General features: G+C 37.2%; 1 protein-coding gene across 1 annotated transcript in view; it reads right to left on the minus strand.

The window, feature by feature from the left end:
- Positions 1–3,221: 3,221 nt before the first annotated feature.
- dock3 (dedicator of cytokinesis 3) overlaps positions 3,222–26,214 on the minus strand; it is a 261,906-nt gene continuing 238,913 nt past the window's right edge. Inside the window, 16 exon segments of the mRNA XM_048167153.1 lie at positions 3,222–8,861; positions 8,864–8,930; positions 11,165–11,247; positions 17,503–17,622; positions 18,566–18,653; positions 18,808–18,926; positions 19,157–19,238; positions 20,333–20,465; positions 21,881–21,999; positions 22,654–22,770; positions 22,851–22,934; positions 23,172–23,351; positions 24,417–24,503; positions 24,598–24,764; positions 25,777–25,918; positions 26,095–26,199. Coding sequence (XP_048023110.1) covers positions 8,347–8,861; positions 8,864–8,930; positions 11,165–11,247; positions 17,503–17,622; positions 18,566–18,653; positions 18,808–18,926; positions 19,157–19,238; positions 20,333–20,465; positions 21,881–21,999; positions 22,654–22,770; positions 22,851–22,934; positions 23,172–23,351; positions 24,417–24,503; positions 24,598–24,764; positions 25,777–25,918; positions 26,095–26,199 — 2,208 coding nt within the window. The 3' untranslated portion in view covers positions 3,222–8,346.

The following is a 26,214-nucleotide window of genomic DNA, read 5'->3' on the forward strand; positions in this document are numbered from 1 at the left end:
TCTCCCATCTGATTGGTTACCGGTCCACTCTTCACTCGTCTATTGGCCGGCTCATGACGTCGCAACACGCACTGTTGTCTGAATGGATGTGCAGTGTTCATCCCGGGAGTGAGTCCAGTTGGCGGCCTCTGATTGGTTTTGAAGGTGAACTCTCCTGGTGACGATCACGGCTTGATGATGTGTGGTTTACACCAGCGCCATGTTTGTAGTTCTCGGTCATCCTGTGACACTTTACATAAATTAACTGTCATTATTCCACTAGGCAAACTGTGCTAATAATGGATGCTGTTTATATCAGCAAGTACATTATAAAAGAGGACCATTTTGTGATATTTCTCTAACATACCATGGTATGTTTGTTTCAGACATGTGACTTCAATTCCAAAATCATCTTTACACAATAAATCCACAGTAGCCTTCATTCAGGTAAGAGTTATACCACTCTGTAGGCTCATGAATGTAGATAATAACCAAAAAGCTGAACTGGGTTTCCAGGACTATAACGGCCAGTTCTCACCAAGCAAGATAACTGCAGTGAATAATATAAACAATATTAGTTGACCATGTTGTTTAATACAAGAGTACTTACATTGTCTGCCACATTAAATGCTCTTTTAAAGTCTGATGGATTCTGTTTGGATGTAAATGTTTTATTGTTCATTAGCTGAAAAAAAAAAAAAAAAATGGATTTGACCCTTCGCAAAGACCCGCCCCCCTTAGTTACAGGCCCGGTTCTAGGATTAGGATGGAGGATAGTTTCCTCCATTTTTCAGATTTCTTCAGATTAATAACAGCTTCAGATTAAATATTAATCCTACTTTCTGTGATTCTGAAAGTGAAACAACAGTACATTTGTTTTTTGACTGTTTAGTTAGTACAACTGTTTAATTAGACTGTTTAGAGAATTTTGGCCTAACATACGAATGGCTTAAAATTACAATTAATTTGATTTCATTTTCTAAAAAAAAAAACATAACTTTTGGTATAATAATGGAAGATGTACACATTCAATTTCTACTGAACAATATTTTAATTTTGGGAAAATGTTATATTCATGTTATATTCATTTACTGTAAGTTCCTTAAAACAAAGCCATTGTTTTCTGTTTTTCAGAAAGAATTTTGGATTTACTCTAAATCTTTAAGAATGGTAAAATTTAAAAGTGGAACTTTTAAGACAACTTGGTTCATTGAAGAAATTTAAACCATTAGAAGGACTATAGTTGCATGATTCATTCCTTTTTCGTGTTTTCCCCCCTATATTTTTGGTTCATTTCTATAGAGTTGTGCTCAGTTATTTTGGCTATATAAAAATAAAAACCACAAGACATAATAATAACTGAATTTACACAAAAGATCCAGTTCAAAAGTTTATATGCTTGATTCTTAATAGTGTGTGTTGTTACCTCAAAAGCTGCAAACATTCACTGATGCCCAAGACAACACAACATAACAAGAGAGCCAGTGGGTTGTAAACCTATGAACAGGATGACTGGAATAAGACTGGAAGTTCTTATTTTATTTAAAGATCTACTTTTTTTAGTTCTATCCTACAAAAGCTTCATAAAACATTTTCCAGAAGACAAAATAAAACCAATTTACCCCCCAACCATCCTGTGCAAATGTTTATACCCCCTGAATTTTAATGCATTGTTTCCTTCTGGAGTATCAGTAAATGTTTTCACCATTTGTAACAGTTGGGTATGAGAAGAGTCCCAAACATGGGACTTATCATAAAGAAAATCATAAAAATAGTTGTAAATTAATGACTCAGTACTGAGAATAAATTAAGTGTATGTAATCTTTTGAACTGCTTAATTTGTGGCAGATATTATATATTGTGGACTATATGTAAACATCTCATAATAATACATTTTTGTTGCAGTGCTAAAATAAAAAAAAAAAAAAATAAAAAAAAACAATTTTTGATCTCATTTATGTATTTTTAAATTATTGATATTTTGCAGATTCTGTAAGGTGTTATCACATCAAATAATAGGCTACTATTCAACAAATAGCGCAATATGCTGATAGAATATTTTAGAGCTGAACATAACTGAGCAAAACTATTTTATATTTTACTAGAATAGTTACATCTATATTTTTGTTTAGTTTTTAATTTATTCATTTTTGAGATTTTTCATGACTTGGAAATCACATTTTTAAAATTCCAAGCTAAATTTCTAAGTGTTCCATGATCGTATAGCAATGTATTAACAGTGTGTGCGTTTAAATAGAGACTAAGCACATTTATGAAGGAGCTGCATGTCATCTGCTTATGTGATTGTCAATGGCTGTCTTGAGAAGTGATCAGATAAGGTGTGCAAAAGTCTTGGAGAAAAGTCTTAGGAAAAGGATGTGGGTGAGGACATGAACGCCAGAAAAATACAACCACACAATGTTACTAGTAATTTGTGTATGTATCTAATTTAGTGTTGATATATTTTTTACATTTTGTGTGCTATCACAAAAAATTGAGTATCCTGGGGATGTTGGAGGGGCACAAGAGAAATCTGGGGGGGCATTGCCCCTCAAACCATAAAAATGTTTTGTGGCTCTTTAATGTGTCGTGACAGATCGCCGTAGTGCCTCAGCTCAAGAGCCTCGTGAACCGATCATCTCTTCCTAGTACTTAATTTATAGCATCAAATAAACATGAATGAACATGAGAAGGAATGTTGTTTCAAACACGGAAAGACGCAATTACACACCATTTTTCAAACTCCTGACTACTTTATAGGACAAAATGGCGGATCGCTTGTCAATCAAACTCCTGGCGAAGGGTATTGTTATCTTTGACTTCTCTTCAATAAGCTCATTGTTTCTACCTTAAATTAATACATTGTTAGCTAACTGCGTGATTTGTATATGTACATTTCTGAAATCCACCACCTCTGATAACAGATCACTCTAAATTGTAATATTGCAGAGATATGCGTTTTCTGTAAAGCTGCTTTGAAACGGTATGTATTGTAAAAAGCACTAGACTAATACATGTGGATTGAATTGAATTAACTTTATGGTTATATTTTCGGTGTGAACCGCCATAAATTTCATTTTGGGGCAAGTTGTTTTTTGGTGGGTCATATATTGTGTAATACTTTTGCGGTTTGTATAGTTTTTCAATGATCTTTCAAGAATTTGCTGTCAAAAAAATAAAATAAAAATACATGAAACTTAACGACTCAATCACAACTCCAAGTAAAGGAAGGAAGGCAAATATCAGTCGATAAAACATTATCTTTAATATTAGGCATTATTAATGAATTACACGTCACAGCGGTTAAGTGAGTAGGAAAAAAAAATGTGTATTTACATCTAAAATCCACACCACATTTATTCATGCTAGCACAATATATACAGAAAAAAATACTTTGAGAATACTTGTACAAAGGTTTTCGTATTTCTGCATGGTAAAACAAAACGCTCTTCAGATTTCAATGCAAAATACACAAAATAACTGTAGTGATTAGGCCATTGAAAGATTTTTTTTTTCTTTTTCACTTGTTTGCAATTTAGTTTTAAAAACACATTTACATCAGAAAGTACAAGGCAGACAATTAATCTCAGTCTATACATGATTTGTCCCTCTTGACCATATAAATACAAAGCTTTTGAAGGATTATATACACAAAAGAAAGCCAGACATGGTGTGGTACGAACTGTAATGCAGGCCAGAGCGTTTAGTACCCCTCTTTACTCAGTTTTTCATATGTACAGAGACAAAAAAAAAAAAAAAAAAACTTTTTCCCTTTGCATTGCACACCCATTTCATCCTCTCACATTACCAGAAACTGTTGTTTCCAATATATGACAATATTTACCTCATTCATCAATCCTTTCAGGAAAATAAACCCAATATTTCATCAGCAATTCACACATAACAACAGCATTGATCTGGAATTGAATTATAGATGCTGATCAGGGCAACCTCATCATGTAAAAAATAAAATGTCACCCTCAATCCGAAACTTTGAATCCAAAACTGTCGGCTTGCCTCCATGGAGATATCAAACATGTAAAATATGTACACTTGTTTTTTTACATGGTTGCTTGTGCCAAATGAGTAACCTTCATTTAAAGCATGAGGTTTTAATGAATTGTGATTAGAATACTTTTTTATTTTTATCTTTTTGCTTGGATATGCAAGCAAAATTACGATGGTGAGCGAATACAAGACACACAGTATCCGTCAGACCATATTTACATGCAAAATGTCAAGAAAGCATAATAAGAAATGCTCAAAACAACAAATATTAATGCTTTTTAGTTGATCAGTGCTAATATTCACAGAATGGGCTGTGACGGATATTCTTCGACACTCTGTCTTATAACACTCAATCTTTGCATAGATTCCAGTTCCTTCCCTGATCACTCAATATTTATGTGTATAAAAATGATTTATATTGTCTGAAATAACCCTAAAATGATTAAGGTTAATATAAACAATTATTAATAACTCATCAGTCAACCCATTTCTATGTCTTTGGAGACATAACACACTTACTTCATCATTATATGTCTTTATAATTTAGTACAGAAAATAATATTGAATAATATACAACTGCATACCATCAGCACTTACCCAAGTTTTACTTTATGAGGAAGTGCTTACAAGTAAATAGACAATGGCAGTCTTTTCTGACTAAAGGAAAACAGATGGGGGTATTTTTAATGTAATGAACATTTATAGAAGGCCCTCTATCATGTGTATTTGCTTTCTCTGGCCATAAAAAGACCATTAGTGATGAACCATCAGTCATATCAGCTATTAAGATACATGCATTTCTCTCTGTACATATCCTGCCATTTTCATTTCGCAAAAGCACACATAAATGCCTTAAGTTTACCTAAAAACTTGCCTTTTGTCTTTGATATTCTGGGGCTTAGGTACATTTCATATTATGAGCAAGCTTAAGTATATATGTTTGTGTTTGCATGCCAGAAATAAATAATAATAAATAATAGTACTTTTAAAACCCATAATATATCCTCTTAATTAAGTGACACAAAACCAAAGTAAACCACATCACCAATTTGTTTGGGGCCTAACAGTGCAGTACAACAAAAAAAAAAAAAAAAAAAAAAAGAGAGAGAGAGATTATTTATATTATAGGTTGCAAAATGAATGGGAGAATATCCCTAATAAAAAAATAAAATAAAAACATAAATAAATAAAAATACAGTGGATTTAAAATATTAATAAAATAAAAGATATGTCAAATCAAGTGAACATTTCTGTGACAAGTAATTTGTCTGTCCACAATGAATGTGAAAATACCATATGACACAATGTAATCACAGCCAATCAGAATATATGTGAAGTTTAAAGGGGTCATGAATTGAGAGTTTCCTGTAAGTTTCAGAACTCAAAATTTCCTCGTTAGTCCAAAAACAGCTTTTATTGAAACCAAGCTCTAAAAATTACATTGGATTTTGTCACATTATGATGTAAAATCAACGCCTACTTCTACATCATCACAGCTTTTGCCCCGCCCACTGGCATTTGTGAGATGAGATGTGAGATGCAGGATCTCTGGAATAATGTTACCTTCCAAAAGATATTAATGCTTGGAAAGTGATTCTTTATTTTCAACTATGTGAATGTCTCAGTAGTGCATTGTTTGTTTGTTCGGTACATTTCTTTGGATTCTTTGGTAAACCAGTTGCAATTTTGGTGCAGGCTTTGCAAACAGACTTTTACTTGTAAGATATGGACCGGACAGTAATGCAACTACCTGTAAGTAACTGTGTTAATTCTAATGCCTGATCTGTGATCAGTGATTTCTGATATGTAATGATTCATGTACAGTCAGACGTTCTTTGTCTCAAACTAGTTTAATGCTGTTTATGAAAATAATCTGATATTGAAATTAATTAAATTATATACAGAAAACGATCAAAGAACACTCCCTTTATAACCGCTAGAGCTGTCAATCACACAGCGCGCATTTGAGTTCTGGGCTCTCATCAAAACAAGTGTTATTATCAATGATGCTGTTTGCACTGCACAACGAATTTCTTATTTACATCGTATTTGCTCTGTTAGTTATGATGAAAGCATTTGTGAGAGTGCAGAAATCTAGTTGCAATGACGAGATCCCAGCATTCATGCACTCTGTCATTGGCTACATGCTCATCACTGCAACCTTTAATGCCATGGGAGTAGATCTAGTAGATCAACACTTTTCACCATTAGTTAATATCGACAGCTGTAATAGTTAAAATGTAGTAAGAGTTTTCGAGAGAGTTCCACATGTAATACTTATTTCATATGCAAAGATGTTAGCCAATCATAGAAGTGGTCGTTTACAGTTAAGTCTCACAGCAGACACGCCCCCTTCCAACAGAGTGTTCAAATCAGGGTCAAAAATGGCCTTTTATTTCTAAATTATGACAATTTTTGATGTAAAAATCATACTAACATTATACTGTAGTGCACCTCAGGAAACATTGTAAAATAATAACAAAAAAGGCAGTTCATGACCCCTTTAACAGAGTTGTGTGAAGCAAGATTTTGGACCAGTGAGATTTAACTGTGGGCGGAGCAACCCATCGTGACACAAATCGCCTGACAAACTAAAATTAACATGGGAAATATAACTTTCACAGCTTGTCACTTTTTTGGACTGGGTGTTCTTGCTTTCCTTTGGAAAATAAAATTAAAATTGGCCAGCAAATTTAGGTTTCTCAGCCACATAAATGTATCGTAATATGCAGAGTTGCTCAAATCAGAAATAATTATGATGATGTGGATGAGGATGTGTACATATACAGTATAAGCGATATCTCTAACAGACCCTCCCTTCAAGTGATGTAGGGTAATATTATCATCACCATTGAAGAGAACATGCACATTGTACATAAAAAATAGCTTTTTAAATAACATATACTTTCAAGTCGTCAGAAGTTAATATGCAAACACCATCAGGTACCAAATTTGCATCTATCAGCAGTTGAAAGACTTTAGAAAAGTTACTCAACTCACAACAAAAAACACACTTGTGAATCTTGCCTCCTTTCCTCCTTTAAAAATGTGATATAATCTTTCATAGCCATATAAAGTATGATATAATCTAAGCTGCGTTTATTCTAACTCTGTATTTTTTTTACAATACAATTATATTAAAGTCTTGAAATATTATAATGGCTCTCTCTAAAAATATACTTCTTTATGAAAACTGTCAACTCAGAGGAACAGAAATCAATTCCCAAAGGAACCTGCTGAGACCAAAAGCTGCTTTACTGTGAAGAGACATCTGTGAAATGGCTTTGATTTAACAGCGCTTCGGCTGTTGTGTTATTAGCGTAACGGGGTAGTAACGTTTAGAGTGGCTGATTTGCTTTCGCAGCACGACAATATAGTGGGTGTAATGAGGCTTTACGAAGATTGTAAAAGCCTCTTACTGTCAAATCAGTGCAGATTCTCTCTGAGGAGAAGCTTCCCGCTACCGTGCAGGGGGTAGCAGACGGTCTGTGAAGTGTTTTAAAGTCTCTAATGAAGTGTTAGCATGTTTTATCAAACGCTGTGTTAACAAAACCGCGTCTGAGGCTTTTACAATGGGCATGCTTGATCGATGAGGAGATCTTCAAACTTCTTCAAAGATCATCTGAAATCCACCCTTATGTGGGCTAGTGAGATGTAATTCAACTTAATTTAAATTTTAGCCACTATCTAAATCACAGATCCACTTTTGCACTTTCTAAATTATTTCAGTATTTAATAATGATAAAAGGCAAAACTAATAAAGTTTTTGGTGCGCAAAGGTTAAGTGCTAAAGTGCAACCCAACCAAAACTGAACAATGCCTATTGGTAAGGTTTGTCAACACTCTTTTTGAAGGTGTATGTATTACAAATTGAAACTATTGTAATGATGATTATTAAGTGTTTTCAAGTTTTAGACTTTGACAAGACGTGTATCTATCTCTGGGGACATAAAACTCTTGGATCTGGTACACCTCAAAACCACCTGAATCTCATTTTGTGCTTCCTGTTTCATCTGAAAGTCTCTTTTCTTACCATTACAACTTTCGGGATTCTTACCATATATGTATTATCCAATCAACATACTGATACTAATGAGGGGAAGTAGCTTGGGACCTAGAAGTAATTTGAACTCAAGTCTCCTGGGCAACTCCCAACCAACAACCACTAAGTGCAAAACAAAAAATCTCACTAGCATGTAGAAGCACAGCAACATGGCAAGCACTTCTCAAAAGGTGTAAAAGACCTATACTGGATACATGGGAAGTAGAGAAGAAGGTTCGAATCAGTCATTTCTTGGGACTTTCCAAAAAACCCCAACCACCTATCACACCAAAGCCAACGTACAATTTGTTCTTCATCTATTCTTCACTAATGCCATGTTCCCATGCCACCTTGGCCTGCTCCTCCTTGTTAGTGAGCAGAGGCTGGGAGATCTTGCGGGGCATGGGCCTTGGAACCGGCCTCAAGTCCTCTTCAGGGATGCACCCTTCCCTCAGGTAGGGTTTGGGAGGCAGAGCAGGTGGAGGCTCATGGTGGTGGTAGTGCGGGTGGGCGATGTGTACTGCATGTGGGTGGTGATGGTGGAGATGGAGGTGATGGTGGTGGTGGCCATCGGTGGGTATCCCTGGGGTTACACCCAACGGGGCTGAGTGACTACGGCATGGAGCAGGCTTGAGAGGGTCCAGAACTTCAGGCTCGGAGACGCTGTAGCGTACGGGGAGGTAGGGACTCTCAGCTTCCTCTGTGTCCGTGGTCCAGGCCTGGCTGCTCGGCATCGAGTCCAAGGTGTCGGCTCGAGCCGGAGGCTCGGAGGAGGATTGGGCGAAGTTGCTCTCGCTCAAAGAGGAGACGCCACTGCTGGCGCTGCCGGACAAGTGGAGTTACTGCCATCCAGGCCCGATTGTGGACTGGTGGGTGAGGCAGGTATAGGGTGCAGGGGTGACTGGTGAGGAAAGGTAAACAAGGTTTTTATATTCAATACAATGTATCTGTTGCAATGTTTAAATGTAAGACCAGTAGGATAACATTAGGAAGAGCTAAGAGTAATGGTGCTCAATCCACCTCCTGGAGAACATCCTCCAGTTCCAACCCTGCTGTATCACACTTGTTGATTTGAACATCCATTAAAGGAATAGTTCACACAAAAATTACTATTCTGTCCTCATTAATTCACCCTTAACAACATGAAGGTGAACTTGTCTACTGACCTACATTGGAAAACCGTTGACAAAAAAATGTTTCGATACTGTACGTTAGAGACTTGTAAACATGTTAGCTTTGGATTTGGATTTAAAGGTAGATCTCCAGGAGCAGGATTGAACATCTCTGTCTTAAAGCTGCTATCATAACAGAAGTGTATCTTTTAAGTGTACCTTTGACTGTTTATTTGTGATTTCTGGATGACTGACCCTTATGAAAAAGAAGTATACTTCAAGTTCATTTTATGAAGTATGCTTAAGTAATGTTAAAGTAAATGTTTAAGTATACTTTAAGTAGTAAGTATACTAATATTAATGTACTAGTAGTAAACTTGTTAATGTACAAATTCAATACTGCTTGGGTCTAAATTGGCCTACTTTTTATTATATAAAAGTATACATTTATGTGTACTATAAGTGTAATAGTAGTAAACTAAGTGCACAAATAGTTCACAATTACATTTCTCATTTGTACTGCATGTATACTAGTAGTTTACTATGTTAACATTTTATGAATATTTTTAACATTTTTATATTTTTAACATTTTTAAAAATGTTAGTACATTTTTTAGTTTATGAAAGTACACTTTGAAATATCTTTCAGTAAACTACTAGTTTAGTAGTTTTATACTGCAAGTATACTTGTAAGTTTTCTTTAAGTAGACATAACATCATACTTATAATTTATTATTTATATATTATTTTTGCACTTCTAGGTATAGAAGTATACTTCTATATTCCTATATAGGTATTAATTTTTTATACTTGAAATATACCTTTAACTTTACATCAACTCTTTCCATTTAAAAAAAAAAAAAAAACCTTTATTCTACAGTAGCTTTATTTTTTTAATCAACACTTTGCATTTTTGCCAAAGACTACATCCAAATCAGATTCAGAAGGATGATAAAAACAGTAGATCGCATAGATGAAGATGGAGTAGATCACATCCATCAGCACAGTCTTTTCCTCTTCATGGGTTCGACATTTCATTCGGTAATGCTAAGCAGTTTCGATTTATATGTTGTTTAATGATTGATGATTGTGTTGTTTTGATAGCGCTCCCTACCACTTAATAGTGGAAACATGCATAACCAGAAATTTCAGTCAGTGGCGGGGAAAGAGTACATTAGATTTGAAGTAAATTACTATGTACTAGTAAATAAGTAGTCCAAGTGGACTAACCTACACAAAAATTCAGATATTCAGAATTAGTAACATCTGGTTGTTGTTGTTTTTTTTTTAATGAATTAATGTATTTTCAAAGATTGCAAGTTTATAAGACAGTATGTAAAACTACATGAAAAAAAAGTATTTAATAGGCTACTCAACCATAAGCTTAAACACTTAAACACAACTACAAGCCAAATATACTTAATTGTACTTTTAAGTATATCTCAATCAAAAGACTGAGTACAAGTATAGGGTAAATATACTTAGAACTTTCTGTCACTACAAGTACTTAAGTGCAATTTTAAGTTTATTTCTGAGAAGTACATGAAGTATATTTCTGAGAAGTACATAAAAAGTAGACTAAAAGTATACTTTCTTATCTTTAGTTTAAAAGAAGTATACTAATAGCAAACTTGAATAAACTTCTTTTTTTGTAAGGGGAAACTTAGAAATCTTGCTGTAATATCTATCAACCTTCTGCTAAGTTAAAATGACTTATTTTCATCCTACTGATCTCCCTTTTATAGAAAAACTACAACCCAACACACACATACTGTACACACACACATTTGCACTACTGATGCATACATATACAAATGCATATGAAACGATTACAATAAGAACCCAAAACACTAGCATCTTAGGGACACCAAAAACAGTTATCTTCAAAACCAAATTCAAGATCTATTTTGCTCTGGGTATTTTGACCGGAGAACAGGCAGAGACATCCGAGGTCAATCTAGTAATGCTAGCGCGAAATGCATGCATGAGGAGGACTAACAGGACACATCTAGGCGGAGGATACCTTTCTTAAGGAGCGCGCGGGGAGAGCTGGAGGGAGTTCGCTGATCTGGTGGTGGAAAGCATCAAAGTGCATCGAGAAGTGTCCTAAAGGGGGACACACAGTTGGACAGAACTAGGGTTGGAAAGAGCACACAACGGTACACACTCACGTGTAAACAATTGTTGGCATGCACATTCACTCAGCAAGCACTATGAAGGACTCTTTCTGAACTTAGCTGATGTTCAGAGGAGAATAATGGCTGGGGAAGAGGAAACGAGGAGGAAATGACTCTAGATCATGTGAGGACATAGGCTAGAAGCAAAGGATCAATGATCAAATGTGGGGAAAAAGCTATTGAAATGAAAGGGAGGATGTCACACTTAGGACACATTTGGGCAGTTGACATGATGTTTAACATTATTGTAATCAAAACAAAATTGTGCTGCTGGGAGCAGTATTTCTTTTCTCAGTATATAATGGCCAGCATTTTTCCCCCCTTTTTTTTTTTTATAAATTATGTGACATATGTGAACACAGAGTAGAAAACGGTGCTTGGCAAGCCATTTGTTGGGGTCTTTTAAGCTTATCTTCAATGTGGTTATGTGGGAGGATAACAATGAGTCCAAACAGCTTACTAGTGAGAAATGCTGTAATATGAGAAAAAATCAACGTCTGCATGTTTTATTTCTTTTGTAATTATGAATGCAGTTTTTAAGACCTTAAAGACTACATTGGACTACATCAAACCAGGGTTTAAAAAAAAAAAAATCAGTCGGTTCACTCTGAGCAGAATCAGTATTTTAGCGTTTCTGTTCTGCGTTCCTTCTGTAACATTATCATTCCGAAAATGGTTGATTAGAAAAAAAAAAACACCGCTTAATAACAAAATACCGCTTAATAACATTATTTTTTAAATTATGTTTTATTTTTTAAATTTTTTTAGTCTATACTTTATACCAGAACTTGAATTTAACTTTATACTACAATCATGTGAATAACCCTTGTTAGTGGAACTAGTGGTTCCTCAAACTGTCAAAAAACCTCATACATTAGCTCCACTTGCCTCAACCGTGAATGAAATCCTACACACATTTTGGAGGATCTGTGCTTGTTTGCAGTGCAAGGGTAAAAAAAAAAAAAAAATCTGGTTCTTTGAATGAGTACAGCATTTTCTTTATTCAAAAGATGATGTGTGTAAAGGTAAATTAAAGTGTCTTAAGAAAAGTGTCTTAGTCTGGTATTTGCTGTCTAGTCATAGCTAATCCAGCCTTTGCGTGACACTTTGTCTTTTATAACACAAGCCTTTGGCCAAATATATTAAAGGGGACCTATTATGCACCTTTTTTTCAATATGTAATTTAAGTCTCGGGTGTCCCCAGAATGTGTCTGAAGTTTCAGCTCAAAATACCTCACAGATCATTTATTATACCATGCTGTAAATATCCATTTTTGAGCGCATGGAAAAACATGCTGTTTTCGTGCATGTGTCTTTAAATGCAAATGAGCTGCAGCTCTCCACCCCCTTTTCAAGAAAGTGCTTCCTTCAACAGCCCCTGCCTGCATCGGATACACTGCCAAATACTAACAAACCATCGGCTTGGTTTTGATTATCTATATCGCGATCATGCTCAAAGACATTGCAGTTCTTCTTCATCAATAAAGTTTATTATCTGCATGCGTTTTAAAGCTGTATTAGTTTAAACTTCTAATGTATCGTTTTCTGAGCACACACATCTGAAGCACACGCACACAAAGCTGGCTGTCAGACAGCACATCTCGTGATTAAAGGGGGGGTATAATGCTATTTCATGCATTCTGACTTATTTACACTGTTAAAGAGTTGGATTCTCATGCTAAACATGGCCAAAGTTTCAAAACACGAGTTGGACGTATGACAGAGTATTTCTGTGCCAAAAATACTCTTCCAAATCCTCTTAAATTTCGTGATCTTTTTTTTGATTATGTGCCTGTGTGACATAAGAAAAGTCGGAATTCCTTGTACGGGCACCTCTCCTGGAAGAACTTTTCATTATTCATCATTATCCATGGATAATGCGATGGTATATTGTGTGCGTTTAAATACAATTGTTTAATTGACCATTGATAGCTTGCAGATGATCACTACGCAAAAGCTGCTCGTGCTCCTCACTCTTTAGCTCCGCTCACACGACAGGCCTCCAGGCACTCAGCTGTTTTCGGAAAGACTCACAGCGCATGTATCTTTTATAAATATGATAAAACGAAAGACTTTTCGGTGATATGAAGGTTCTCCAGCTTTGTTGTTAAGCAACCGAAGCACGATCTATTAAAGCTCCGCCCTCTTCTAGAAAGCTACTGGGAGCAGCAGCTTATGTACATTTAAAGGGACACACAAAAATGGTGTGTTTTGCTCACACCCAAATAGGGGCAAATTTGACAAGCTATAATAAATGATCTGTGGGGTATTTTGAGCTGAAACTTCACAGACATTTATAAAAGGGGCATTATAGGCCCCCTTTAAACTGTCAAATACACACAAGGTTCTGTCAAAAACACAAATTTCACAAACATAGTCGATTAAGTCTGTGAATGTAAACAGCAGGGACAAAAAATTGCATGTGTATATTAGATCTGTGGCGTATTCCCTTCAAAAACATAACTAATCCACTGAGTCTTCAGCGGCTCATTGCTTACGAGGGGCTTATGGAGGTTGTGACTTGTGCTGTTGCTAAATTAAATATTGATTGGCCAGCCGAGAACCAAGAAGTACAACATAAAAGCAAACTGGATGAAAGATTTTACCATCCAGATCACAACCTCTTCGTCAGGGATTGGCATTCTTTCCCGACCTCCACACCAAGGTGTCAAGGTTGTGGAATAGACCTGTGTCTTACTGTGTATTCAGCCCCAGACATCTAATTATTCGAATATTATGGGGTTGAAATACTATGGCTATCCGGCGATACCCAGGCCTGGAGAGACGCTTGTGAGCCACCTCTCCCCTGGGTCAGCATCATCGCTAAAATACCAGACGTTACCCACCAAGCCTCTTAAGACTACTTGCGCTGAGCGCTGAGGCTGCGGCATGCCTGCACACTATGTCTATTCTGCAGGCATACCACTGCAGTGCCCGGTTCTTCTTGGTGCCCTCAGGGGGCCGTTCTGCTAACCCTGCCACCTTGTGTGCTTCAGGGAACAGCGGTCTCCAGCGATCCTCTGAGGAGGGTCGCAGAGCATTCAGTTTGGTTGTTATCTGCCGGTTCGCCACTTCAGGGCACTGGTCTGGCTGCCCAACCAACACCAGAGGCCAGACTCGAGAGACTGGTTCCCTTAGTAGATTTTCTGGCAGAATGAAAATGTCTGCCAATATATATATCTAAATATCTGCATATATTAGGAAAGGGCTACAGAATTCAGTTCGGATCTCTCTGTATTGACGATCGGTTGATTCTAGCTCAATCCAAACTCATGGTGGTTTGGCATTGAGATGTCATTCTTGCTCATATGGGAAAGTTGTGGTTGAGAACCAACGCCAAGAAGAGTAAGCTTCTTCCAGCTCAGAGAACCACTTTTCTAGGTGTAGTTTGGGATTCAATGACGATGCAGGCATGTCTTTCTCCTGCTTGTATTGCTTCGATTCTCTCAGCCGTAACTGGGGTAAAACTAGGCCAGTCACTCACTGTCAAACAGTTTCAGAGTTTGCAGACTGATGGCAACGGCGTCCAACGTGATACCTTTTAGCCTGCTGTACATGAGACCTTTACAGGACCAAGGGATTTTCCCCGAGGGGAATTCCACTTCCCATGATCAAGGTAACGTGACGAATGTCTTTGTGCCTTAGTCATGTGGAAAAAACCTTGGTTCCTTTCCCAAGGGCCTGTGTTGGGAACTCCTTGTCGTCGCGTCTCAAGCACTTCCTCCCAGACCTGAGGGGCCATCACGTGCTTGTCCGTACAGACAACACGTCAATGGTCTCCTACATCAACCATCACAAGGGGGTCTGAGGTCGCGTCACCTTTGCAAGCTGGCCCATCAGATCCTCCTGTGGGCCCAAGGGAAGCTGCTCTCACTGATGGCAGTATACATCCCAGGGCATCAAAATCAGGGAGCAAACGTCCTGTCGAGGCAGGGGCTGAATAGAGGCTCCACACCCTGGTGGAGCTCCTGTGGGAGAAATTCGGTTGAGTGGCCTGTTTGAATCTCAAGAGATGACACATTATTTGTTGTGGTTCTTCCTCACTCATCCAGCTCCTCTCGGACTGGATGCTATGGTGCAGATGTGGCCAAGGCTACGTCTGTATGCATTTCTGGAGAGGGTTCACCGGGATGGGGTTTGTCTCCTGCTAGTAGCCCCATTTTGGCCGGCACGAATATGGTTCTCGGACCTGCTGTCCCTTGTTGACGGCTCTCCTCTGGAGATTCCAATCAGTCAGGATCTCCTGTCCCAATCAGGAGATACGATATTTCACTCTCGTCCGGAGTTGTGGAAACTGTGGGCCTGGCCCCTGAGGTGGCTCAGTTCATAATTTCCAGTCTCTCAACTGAGGTTGTGGAGACCATACTCCAGCTTGGGATTTGGCCATCGTTTTGGAAGGCGTGACTTTGGGTCCCTTCGAGCCTTTGGAAGAGGTTCCAGAAAAGTTCTTCACTCTGAAAACCATTTTTCTTCTGGCTATGTTGTCTCTTAAAAGAATTAGAGACTTACAGGCCCTGTCGGTTGCTCTGTCATGTCCTGAGTTTGCACCAGGCATGGTAAAAGCCTTTCTTCATCCTAGACCGGTTTATGTGCCTAAGGTCCCTACTAACATTTCGGGGTCTATTGTGTTGCAGGCCATTGTCCTCCACCTTTCACCTCATCAGATCAGGAAAAACTTAATCTGCTGTGCCCAGTTCGGGCTTTAGATGACTATGTCCACAGAGCTGCCTAGTGGTGAACGTCAGATCAATTGTTTGTCTGTTTCAGTTCACCCAGGAAAGGGATCTAAGCAAAGAATGAGCAAGTGGGTAGTTAAGGCTATCTCACTCACTTACGAGTCGGCCGGACAGCCCTCACCCTTATCTGTCTGAGCACATTCTACTAGGAGTATGGCATGACATTTGTGATGTGGTGGGCTGGTCCTCACCGCACACCTTTGTCAGGTTTTATAACCTGGACTTGGGCTCCACCATGGTGCTTTCATCTTGATTTACTGCAGACAGGCACTTGGTGCTATGGTGTCGTGGGTATGAGGTTCCCACAGCATCTCGAAGCAGCTCGAGTTCCCATGAAAGGGAACGTCTCAGGTTACGTATGTACCCTGGTTCCCTGAATAGGGAACGAGACTTGCCTTGCTTCATCCTATCAGAAGCTAGCGTTCTTTGTTCTGGGTATGCTTTATAGTTGGACTGATTACACATGTGCTTCACGACGCAATCACGCAGAGGCTTTCCCCCACAGCGTCTCGACGCAGCATCTCGTTCCCTATTCAGGGAACAAGAGTTACATATGTAACCTGAGACATTTACACAGAGACAATAAAGGTACTGTTTTCAAAAAGTTGCACTTTGAAACATGTTTTCAAAATGCTGTTGTTGTGTAAATAGATGGGCAAAATGGATGAAAAGTTTTCTGTTTTTAGTTGAAAACTGTTGTGTAGACTACGTTTAACTTCATTAAACTACCATTTATTTATAAATTTCATAATTTTATGTATAAAAGGTGCACAGTTAGAAAAAAAAATTATATATCCAATAATCTAATAATGTCCCTTGAGATGCAGCGACAGTTGTTTAGCCCAGAGAATATTTAATGAAGCCAAGTTCAATCTCATGAAGATTCCACTAGAATTCAACAATGTACAAATATTTTAAATAGACACCTTTTGAATTCTTAAAGGGTTAATTCACCCCAAAATGAAAATTCCGTCATTAATTACTCACCCTCATGTTGTTCCAAACCCATAAGACCTTCATTCATCTTCAGAACACAAATTAAGAAATTTTTTGATGAAATCCGAGAGCTCTCTGACTCTTCCATTTTGGATTTCATCAAAAATATCTTAATTTGTGTTCCAAAGATGAACAAAGGTCTTATGGGTTTGGAATGACATGAGGGTGAGTACTTAATGACAGAAATGCCATTTTTGGGTGAACTAACCCTTTAACTCTATTGGCTTCATGTTTTATAAATTCTTCTAAATAGTGCATGCACACTTTGGCAGATACGCATTCCAAATGTTTGTCAAATGAGCTTGTGTAGCTGAACACACCGTGGTGCCTTATCATGCATAGATGATCCAACGTAGTCAGTTTCTTTCATAACATTTCAAAAGTAAAAGCAATGGGTTAATGAAATGTCTTTCTCTTCATTGAAACATTTCCTCAAAGATACTGTTTCTTACCTGGAGGGAGGGTGCGGGGGGGAACAGGTGGGGCCATCACACTCCCGACATGAGCAGAGAGGAACGGCAGAGTGTCCCTGGTGCCACTGTCCAAACTCCAGCTGCTGGGAGCTGTCAACACTGCCAGAAAGAGCAAAGACCACCATCACTTTACACATCACTACTGACCTGCTGGATCCTCATCTGAAGGTCAGATATCTCAGGAATTCCTGCTTAGCATGTTGAGGTTTGGATTCTAGTGTTTCCAACCAGACACTAGCTAAAGTAGACTATTGAGCGAGACTTCCTTAGCAAACCAGCTGGTCAACAGACCTCTCCAGCTAGGCAGTGTTGGAGAACATCATGCATGATGGTAATCAGCTACATTAGCTCCAAACTAGCACTAACCAGACTGTGTCAACTCTGTTATCCACTCTTGTTTAGAGAAATTGTTATTAAGTGTCTGGTTTATTAACTGCAAAAATTAAGTCTTAAAGATTAAGCAGCCATAAGCTCAAACGTTAGAATAAGGCTGGACTGTGTGCGGACTATCTTGACTTTCAGTGCTGACATTGGTCTTTGATCAGCTGGGAATATACCTGAAACTGTCGCTGCATCCAAAAATGACTACTTCCCTACTATATAGTATGTGAAAAATGGTACAACAAAAGAAAAGTATTTCTGAATACATTATTTGAAAAATGAAGGAGAAAAGTACCCAGATGACCTACAACTTCCACTGAGATTTTGGAGTGTGCATTTGATGTATGTATCGTGTTTACTATCCCATGAGGCCATGGGAGAGGAGTCGTGAATGGCAAGTAAGCGAAGCAACTGGCATAGTAGGTCACATAACAAAGCCAACATGACCGATATAGAACGTCGGGAATACATTCATACTACACAGACATATACTAAATAGAACATACTTTTTTAATTGGTTGCAAAGTCAGTAGTACCTACTCAGACTGTATGCACTTTTTGATGCAGAATTGTGATTTCTGCCTGGGGTGAGGGTATTGTGGGTTTGTGGACGGATAGAGGGGTACAGTGGGTTCAGAGATTTATACACACCCAGTCATACCTTTATCAGCCACAGAGAGATTAGGGTCACTGCAGGGTTTGCAGGGACCAATGACCTGATGGTATAGAGCCCTCTGATGGTTAGTAGGCTAGTAGAAAAAAAGCAAAATGTAAAAAAACATGTACTTTAATGTTACATTACTGCCATTATCTTACCCTCAAAACTTGAGGTCCTATCATTTTCTGACACAGTTTAATGGATTTGTGAAAGTGCGAATTAGTTGCATCTTGTGGCAGACGCACCTGTCCGTTCTCGGTTATGTTGGGGTACATGGCACTGCTGGGACGGTCCCTGTGTGGTGGTAGAAGCATCAACATCTCTCGGTTGTGCCTGTATCTGTCAGGTAGTGATGGGGACCCAACTGGAGAAAAAGGAAATTAAACATCATTTAGTTTTGAGCTTTTGTAAAAGATTTGTACATTGAGACTAGAAAAGTCATCTTTGAGCTGAGTTGTTCCTTTGAGTGAAGCTAGAAGATACTGATTATCATTACAGTAAATTAATGTTCAAATCACAATGCGTTATAGTTCCCAAACATTAGTTTGGAAACACCAAAAACTTGGTGATATTATAAAGTTTATTGTTGCTTACCTCTGATGCTGCCGTGCCCTGAGTTGATCATCTGAGATGGAGCTGAATGCGTTGAGCTCAAACTGGATGATGATGGACTGGGCTGAAATGTTACACAGGGGGGAAACAGTACTTTAAAAGACCAGATAATACATTCTTGGTAGTTGCTATGGTGTTCTGAAAGGTTGGCAGAGAAAGGTTGCTAAGGTGTTGCTAGGATATTATGGGTGGTTTCTGGGGTGTTGCTATGTGATGCTAGTAATATTATGAAGAATTTAGGGTGTTCTGAAAGGTTGTCAGGGAATTGCTAGGTGGTGGTGGTTTCTAGCGTGCTGCTATGCAGTTGCTCAAGTGTTGCTAGGGTGTTGTTAGGCAGTTTCTAGGTTGTTCTAAAAGGTTTCTAGGGTATTGGTAGGTAATCAGTGGCTGTTAATGTGCTAGAAATATGCAATAATGCTAAGACATTGCTAGGATGTTATGGATGGTTGTTGGGTATTGCTAGGTTGGATGATCTAGGTGTTTTCAATGGCGTTGCAAAGCATTGCTAGGATGTTGTTAGGCAGTTGCTAAATTATTCTGAGAAATTGCTAGGGTACTGCTAGGTGATAGATGGTTTCTAGGGCGCTGCTAGGCAGTTGCTTTGGATATTGCTAAGCAGTGCTAGGAGGTTGTTAAGCAGTTGCTAGGTTGTTCTGAGGGGTTTGCTAGGTGATAATGGGTTGTTAGGGTGCTATGAGTGTCGCGAGACATTAAGACACTGCTAGGATAGTATGGGTGATTGCTAGGGTATTGCTAAGAGGTTGTTAGGTTAGATGTTTTTGGTGGTTGCTAGGGTGTTGCCAAACAGTGCTAGGGCATTGTTGTGCATATGGTAGGGTGTTCTTCTGGGTTATTAGGAATTGCTAGGTGGTGGGTGGTTGCTAAGATGTTGCTAGGTGGATTCTAGGTTTATACAGTGCTCTAAGTGGTAACTAGGGCACTGCAAGGTGGCTGCTAGGTAGTTGTTAGGGTGTCCTGAGTGGTTACTGTGGTGTTGCTTAGTGGTGCAAGGGTATTGACACTGCTAGGTGGCAGGTGGTTTCTAGGATATTGCTAGATAGATGCTTGTGTGCCTTAAATGGATGCTTGGGTGTTTTGGTTGGTCACTAGGGTATACTTGTACACCAAATGTGTGTATTATGAGCTCATGTAGCCCACCTGCATACGGTAGAGGTCCTCCGGGTGCTCCATCATACTGTCCGTCAGGATGAGCAAGTTTCCCGTCTCGCTGGAGGTGTGAGAGGAGAGAGAAGAGGAGGAGTGGCGGACAGACCCCAACACATTCAGAGGGCTAGAGACAGACAGAGAGAGAGAGCGAGACAGGGGGAAGAGAGGGAAGGGAAATACAGGGATGGAAAAGAAAAGCAGGAGAAAGTGTGGAGGAAGAGGAATGCATGCAGGGATGAGGAAAATGAATCAAGGTGAAGACAAGAGATTGTAGGGTCATAGAACACAGGCAGCCATGCAAGTATGAACAAAAAAGAGGAAGACAGAATAAAGGAGAAAGAAAGAGGAGTATAAAGCATGCACACAGAAAGATGTCAAACATATTTGAGGTAAAGTGACAGAAGAGAGAGAAGGAGAAAGAGGAACAAACAGAGAGACATGAGAGAGACGTGGCGGAGCTGAAGCTAGTGTGTTCAGGGTGGGCAGCATGAGTGTGTACGCGTGTTCATGAGGAATACACGGTCGAGGAGTGTTTGTGAAGAGAAAGGAAGGACTCTGTCTACAGAGCAGGGATCTCTCTATAACTCACAGACATGTGAGTAGAACACACAGACTACAAAAATTCATTCAATACAATATGATAGGTGCAACACATGAAATAAACATGTGGAATAATGAAATCCTGAATATAAATACACAAAGTTTGGACCAGGGTTGTTATTGTTAACTAAAACTAAAAGTATTAAAAATCATTTTCGTTACTAAAAATGACAAAACTAACTAAACCTTTTTTTTTATTATTAACAAATAAAATTAATAAAACAAACTAAAATTTAAATAAAAAATTTGAAAATAATGTAAAAGCCTATTCAAAATATTATATAAATTATACTATTTTTTTTTTTTTTTTTTTTTGATAAAGAAAAAGTAATAATAAAGAATGAGTATGTGTGTCCACTGGTAGAGTAGATACAAAATTAAAATATACATAATAATAATAATAATAATAATAATAATAAATAAAAAAAATCTGGATATAAAATGAATGTAATATAAATTAATACATTCATTAAAATATAAAACTAAGCATAAATATAGAATATATTATCTAAACATTTAAAATAAAAAAATCTAAGAACATGAAATAAACAGTTCCCATATTTATTTTCTTTTTGGCATCACATCATGGAGCTATTATATCTCATAAAAGTAGTATTACTTAGTATATTGCACTCATGTATAATAAGTATGTTCAATGGATTTTCATTGGAGTGCAATCTGTGCATGAATTTGATTGGCTTTGTTAAATTAAAGGAATGTTATAGCTAAGCTCAATCTACAGCATCTGTATTGTGCTGTCAAATACCACAGAAAATAACTTTGACTTGGTACATCAGATTGTAAAAACTGAAACATATATTACGCTGTTCATGCTCTAATATGTTCTCGGGCTTGTATACATAGTTTATATCCAATAGATACTGATCTATTGTACAGATCTGTGTGCATGCAGAACGGTATCTGTAAGGGTGTACTTACCTGTGTCTGTGCATGAGCTTAATACTTTCAGGACTCATGGGACTGTGGGTGGTGAGGATGCCGCGTGGGGTGCTCGCCCCTGAGCAGGCCGGACTCAACTTATCCAGACCGGGCAGGCCCTGCAGGGCCACATAGAAACACTACTCTGAATATCCACACTGTCTGCATTGATGCCAACACATATTTAATTTTACATGCACGCTCATCTTACAAAATAAATTGTATGATACTCAATCTACACAAAGAATGAAGTGAGAAAATCAAAATGTATTTAAAGACCCCATGAAATACTTTCAAAATCACAGTTTTTTTCCTACATTGGCATTTCCAATTCAAACTGGAAGTTTGGGGCGTGACGTATTGAATGTCTCGGACATTACTGGACCTAACCAGAAATTAGGTTACGTCACAGATGCAATTAGCATATTGTCATTCTAGAGAGCATTTGATTGGACAAATATGTGGACACGCCCATGAGTGCAGGATGAGTCATCAATAATTTTGGCTTGTTTTCCTAAAAATGTTAAGTTTCTTTAAACTTCTAGGTGTAAAATAACAAATAAATAACTGTACCTTAAACTAACAGACATGGACTAAATCCACAAACTTGCTTTTTTATTTTCTTAATTATAATAAAATCTAATATTAATTAAATAAAATTTGAATACATTTTGATTTATTGGGGTCTTCATCTAAATTTTTATTTATTGGGTTAAAATTAAATTTTTTTTGACAAATCTGTCAATTCATAAGAAGCAGGTATGAGGTCTCACATGACAGAGGCTGCTCCTCATCATCTGGAACTGGTCGATTAGCTTCTTGTGCAGGGGACGCATTTCCGGGTGCACCAGTTTCTCATGGACGGCCAGACCCACACCGAGGATATGAACCTATGGGGTTTAAATAAGGATGATTATTTGATCTTTTCAAAATCTTCTTTGCATTGTTAAAATGAAGAAGTTGTGTTCACCTGTTCTTGCATCAGATCCTTGAGTTGGGTGATCTTCTCTGTATCCTCTGGGTGACTGCTAATATACTCTTTATCGAAGAATGCCTGCGAGACAATAAGCATAAAAACGTTCAACAACTTATAATGATCTATTCTTTTATATAAAGGCTGAATGTCTGATGTTCATTCATCTGAGCAACAAAAATCTTGTCAACGCAATAGAAATGTAAAAAAAGCAGTGCTGCTAGTGTGAAGTTTCTAAAGCACAATTAGAAACAATGTTCATTTCAACCTTGCAATGTTAAATTTGGTAGAGTTCGCAGTAGCGAGTGCACCACTCACTTCCTGGTATCTGGCGATACCCCCGTTGACAGCTGCATCGATCACCCCATTCAGGCACATGCTGAGCAGGTTAATGTTTCCATGAAGCTGCTTGTGCTGGTACTGACTGATCAGGGTGCGCAGCTCCTGGTTCTTATTCTCCACCACGTAAATGGCGTTCTCCAGAGGACTAACTTCAACCTAGAGTACATGACGTACATACGGTAAATACAGGTGCTCTCAATGTATACCCCAATTTCACTTCAGTGAATCTGTACATTATTGTGACATTATTATTATCTTGAGTTTAGTGTTTGGGTAGTATAATTGAGAGATTTGTTATATTATTATTAATTAAATACATTTAATTATTAATGTAAAATAACATGATAACATAACATAATGTAAATTCATGACTACCTGACAGTTTACATTTTTACAGTTACATTTTTAAGTTTAAATTGATTTTAGTGTTTGGGTACTTTAAATGTAAATTACAGATTTTTTATGCAAAATCATATTAAAAACATCAAGTATGTAAATCCATGACTTCATGAAATTTTATTTTTTATTTTTTTTTAAATTGAAAATTTTTTAGTGTTTGGGTAGTTTAAACGTGAATTACAGATGTTTTATTTATTTAATAATTTATGCAACATTATATTAAAAACTGATGTAATATGTACATTATTGACTTATGAAATGTTCATGAAAGTTACATTTTTTAATAATAAAAAAGTTTAACTTAGTGAATCGGTAATCTAAATTTAAATCAGACATTTATTTAATTAATTCATTATTTACGTAAAATCAATATTCCAATTTAAGTGGATAATATAATAATAATAATAATAATAATAAAACACTAATTTAACATATTTTATGTTTATGGACAAAATCTTGGCTGTTCAGCCCAATTATGGATTTATTTTTTTTTTTTTTTTGCCTTTATTCATACAGTACAGTACGGAGAGCAGACAAGATGAGAAGTGGGATTGGAAAGGAACAGAAACCTGGACTCGAACTTCGGTCAAAGCACAACCGTGCCCACGAGCTATCAGCTCCGAACAAATTATGAACATTTTATTAAATTAAATTTTTCTTAAAACACAGTATAATTAGGTACTGGTAAATGTACCAGTGTATAGTACACAAAGACACTTCCTAAATTATTGACTGAAAAGCTTTGAGATTCAAAAGGCAAACCAAAATGGTGGCCTCATTATGTTGGTGATATATTCAGACTTCGTTTGGTGAGTCACCCACCAGCTCACGCTTATCCACTTCAAACCAGCGGGAGATCCCGGGCAGAGGGTGGGTGAGGATGAGTGTGGTCCGCTCAATCCAGAGACTCTGAAAAAACACAGACATGATGCAACTTCAGCCAATGCCTGATGTTAAATTCATTTACCCACTAGTGTTTCCAAGAGAAGAACTTTAAATTCACCTTAAATTCATTCTCCCTGTCTTTTGGCCCTTTATGGAAGGGCCGGTCATAACGGAATCGTCGGACATTATTGACTCTGTAGAAACTTTTGATGCGGTCAGGCACGCGGTCCATCTGTAGCACATCAATGTTTTCTGGAACTGGAGTCACAGCGTAGATCTGTAGGTCTATGGAACTTTACATGAAGGAAAAAACAGCTGCTATATTTTGAACAAGCAGGTTAAAAGGACAGATAACCCTAAAAATGAATAGTCCATCACAATTTTATGTTGTGAGTGAAATGAGTGAATGAGTGAATGAAATGAGTGAGTGATTGAATGAATGAATAAATGAGTGAGTGAGTGAATGAATGAATGAATAAATGAGTGAGTGAGTGAGTGAATGAATGAATAAATGAGTGAGTGAGTGAATGAATGAAGTAAGTGATTGAATGAATGAATGAATAAATGAGTGAGTGAGTGAATGAATGAATGAATGAAGTAAGTGATTGAATGAATGAATGAATAAATGAGTGAGTGAGTGAGTGAGTGAGTGAGTGAGTGAGTGAGTGATGAATGAATGAATGAATGAATTTATTGTTTAACTGATTAATGAATGAACATATGAATGATTACTGTTGTGGAACATTTTATATAATTAAATGTATATAATATTATAAATACATAATATTACTTTTTTTTGGGTGAGCATTTTTTTAAGTATACAAAATATTTAGTGCAAAATCAAATAAACTACAAACTAATGTTGAAATATCAAGTTTCGCTGCAAGTTTGTAAGTAAATCTGCTATGAAATTTACCACTCAAACAACATTTTATCTTACTTTTGTTGTACACTAATAGAAATAATATAAAAGATGCTTGGTTTCGTATTGTTAATGACATGAAAATTCGCTTACCCTGACCTAAAACGCAAAAAAAAAAAAAAAAAAAAAAAAAAAGGCAATTTCCTTATCCCCTTTCCCTTAAAAGACCCCAGAAACCATGTAAAATTCTAATAATAAGTATATATATTCTAAAAAAAAAAAAAAAAAAAAGATTTTATGTCCATGGACAAAATCTTGGCTGCCCAGCCAAATTATCATCTTTTATTTTATTTTATTTTATTTAGTCATTTCCTTTAAAACAAACAAACAAACTAACTAACAAACATCTAATGGTTTTATTGTGGTGAAGGATACACTGAGCATCACCCTGTAAAATCCCCTCATCTGGTTGATTAGGGTGCTGCATGGAGATTGCTTGTGGAAATTCTCCCAGCATTCTTTGCTGAAAGGCTTCAAGCCTCTCATAGTCATGCCCCCGACAAACAAACTCCTTATTCTGTGTAGAGAGAAAAAAAAAAAAAATCTATAAATACATATATTTATAAATAAATACTATATAATAAATTGTTTCATTTCTTATTTATTTTATATTTATTTTAAATTAAAAATCAATCCCTTAATCCTTACAATTATGACAAACAAATAGAGCGTGTAAATATGGCAATAGCTCACCCTGAGGAAGAAGGGAAATTTCCGACCATAAAATCCCACTCTGAAGAACTCCGGCTCAAGTCGCTGCTGCTCCATGATGTTGTCATAATACGCCGCCTCCATTTTCTGTACAGAAAGAAA

The sequence above is a fragment of the Megalobrama amblycephala genome, linkage group LG2, assembly GCF_018812025.1.
Source record: "Megalobrama amblycephala isolate DHTTF-2021 linkage group LG2, ASM1881202v1, whole genome shotgun sequence".
NCBI classification, from domain to species: domain Eukaryota; kingdom Metazoa; phylum Chordata; class Actinopteri; order Cypriniformes; family Xenocyprididae; genus Megalobrama; species Megalobrama amblycephala.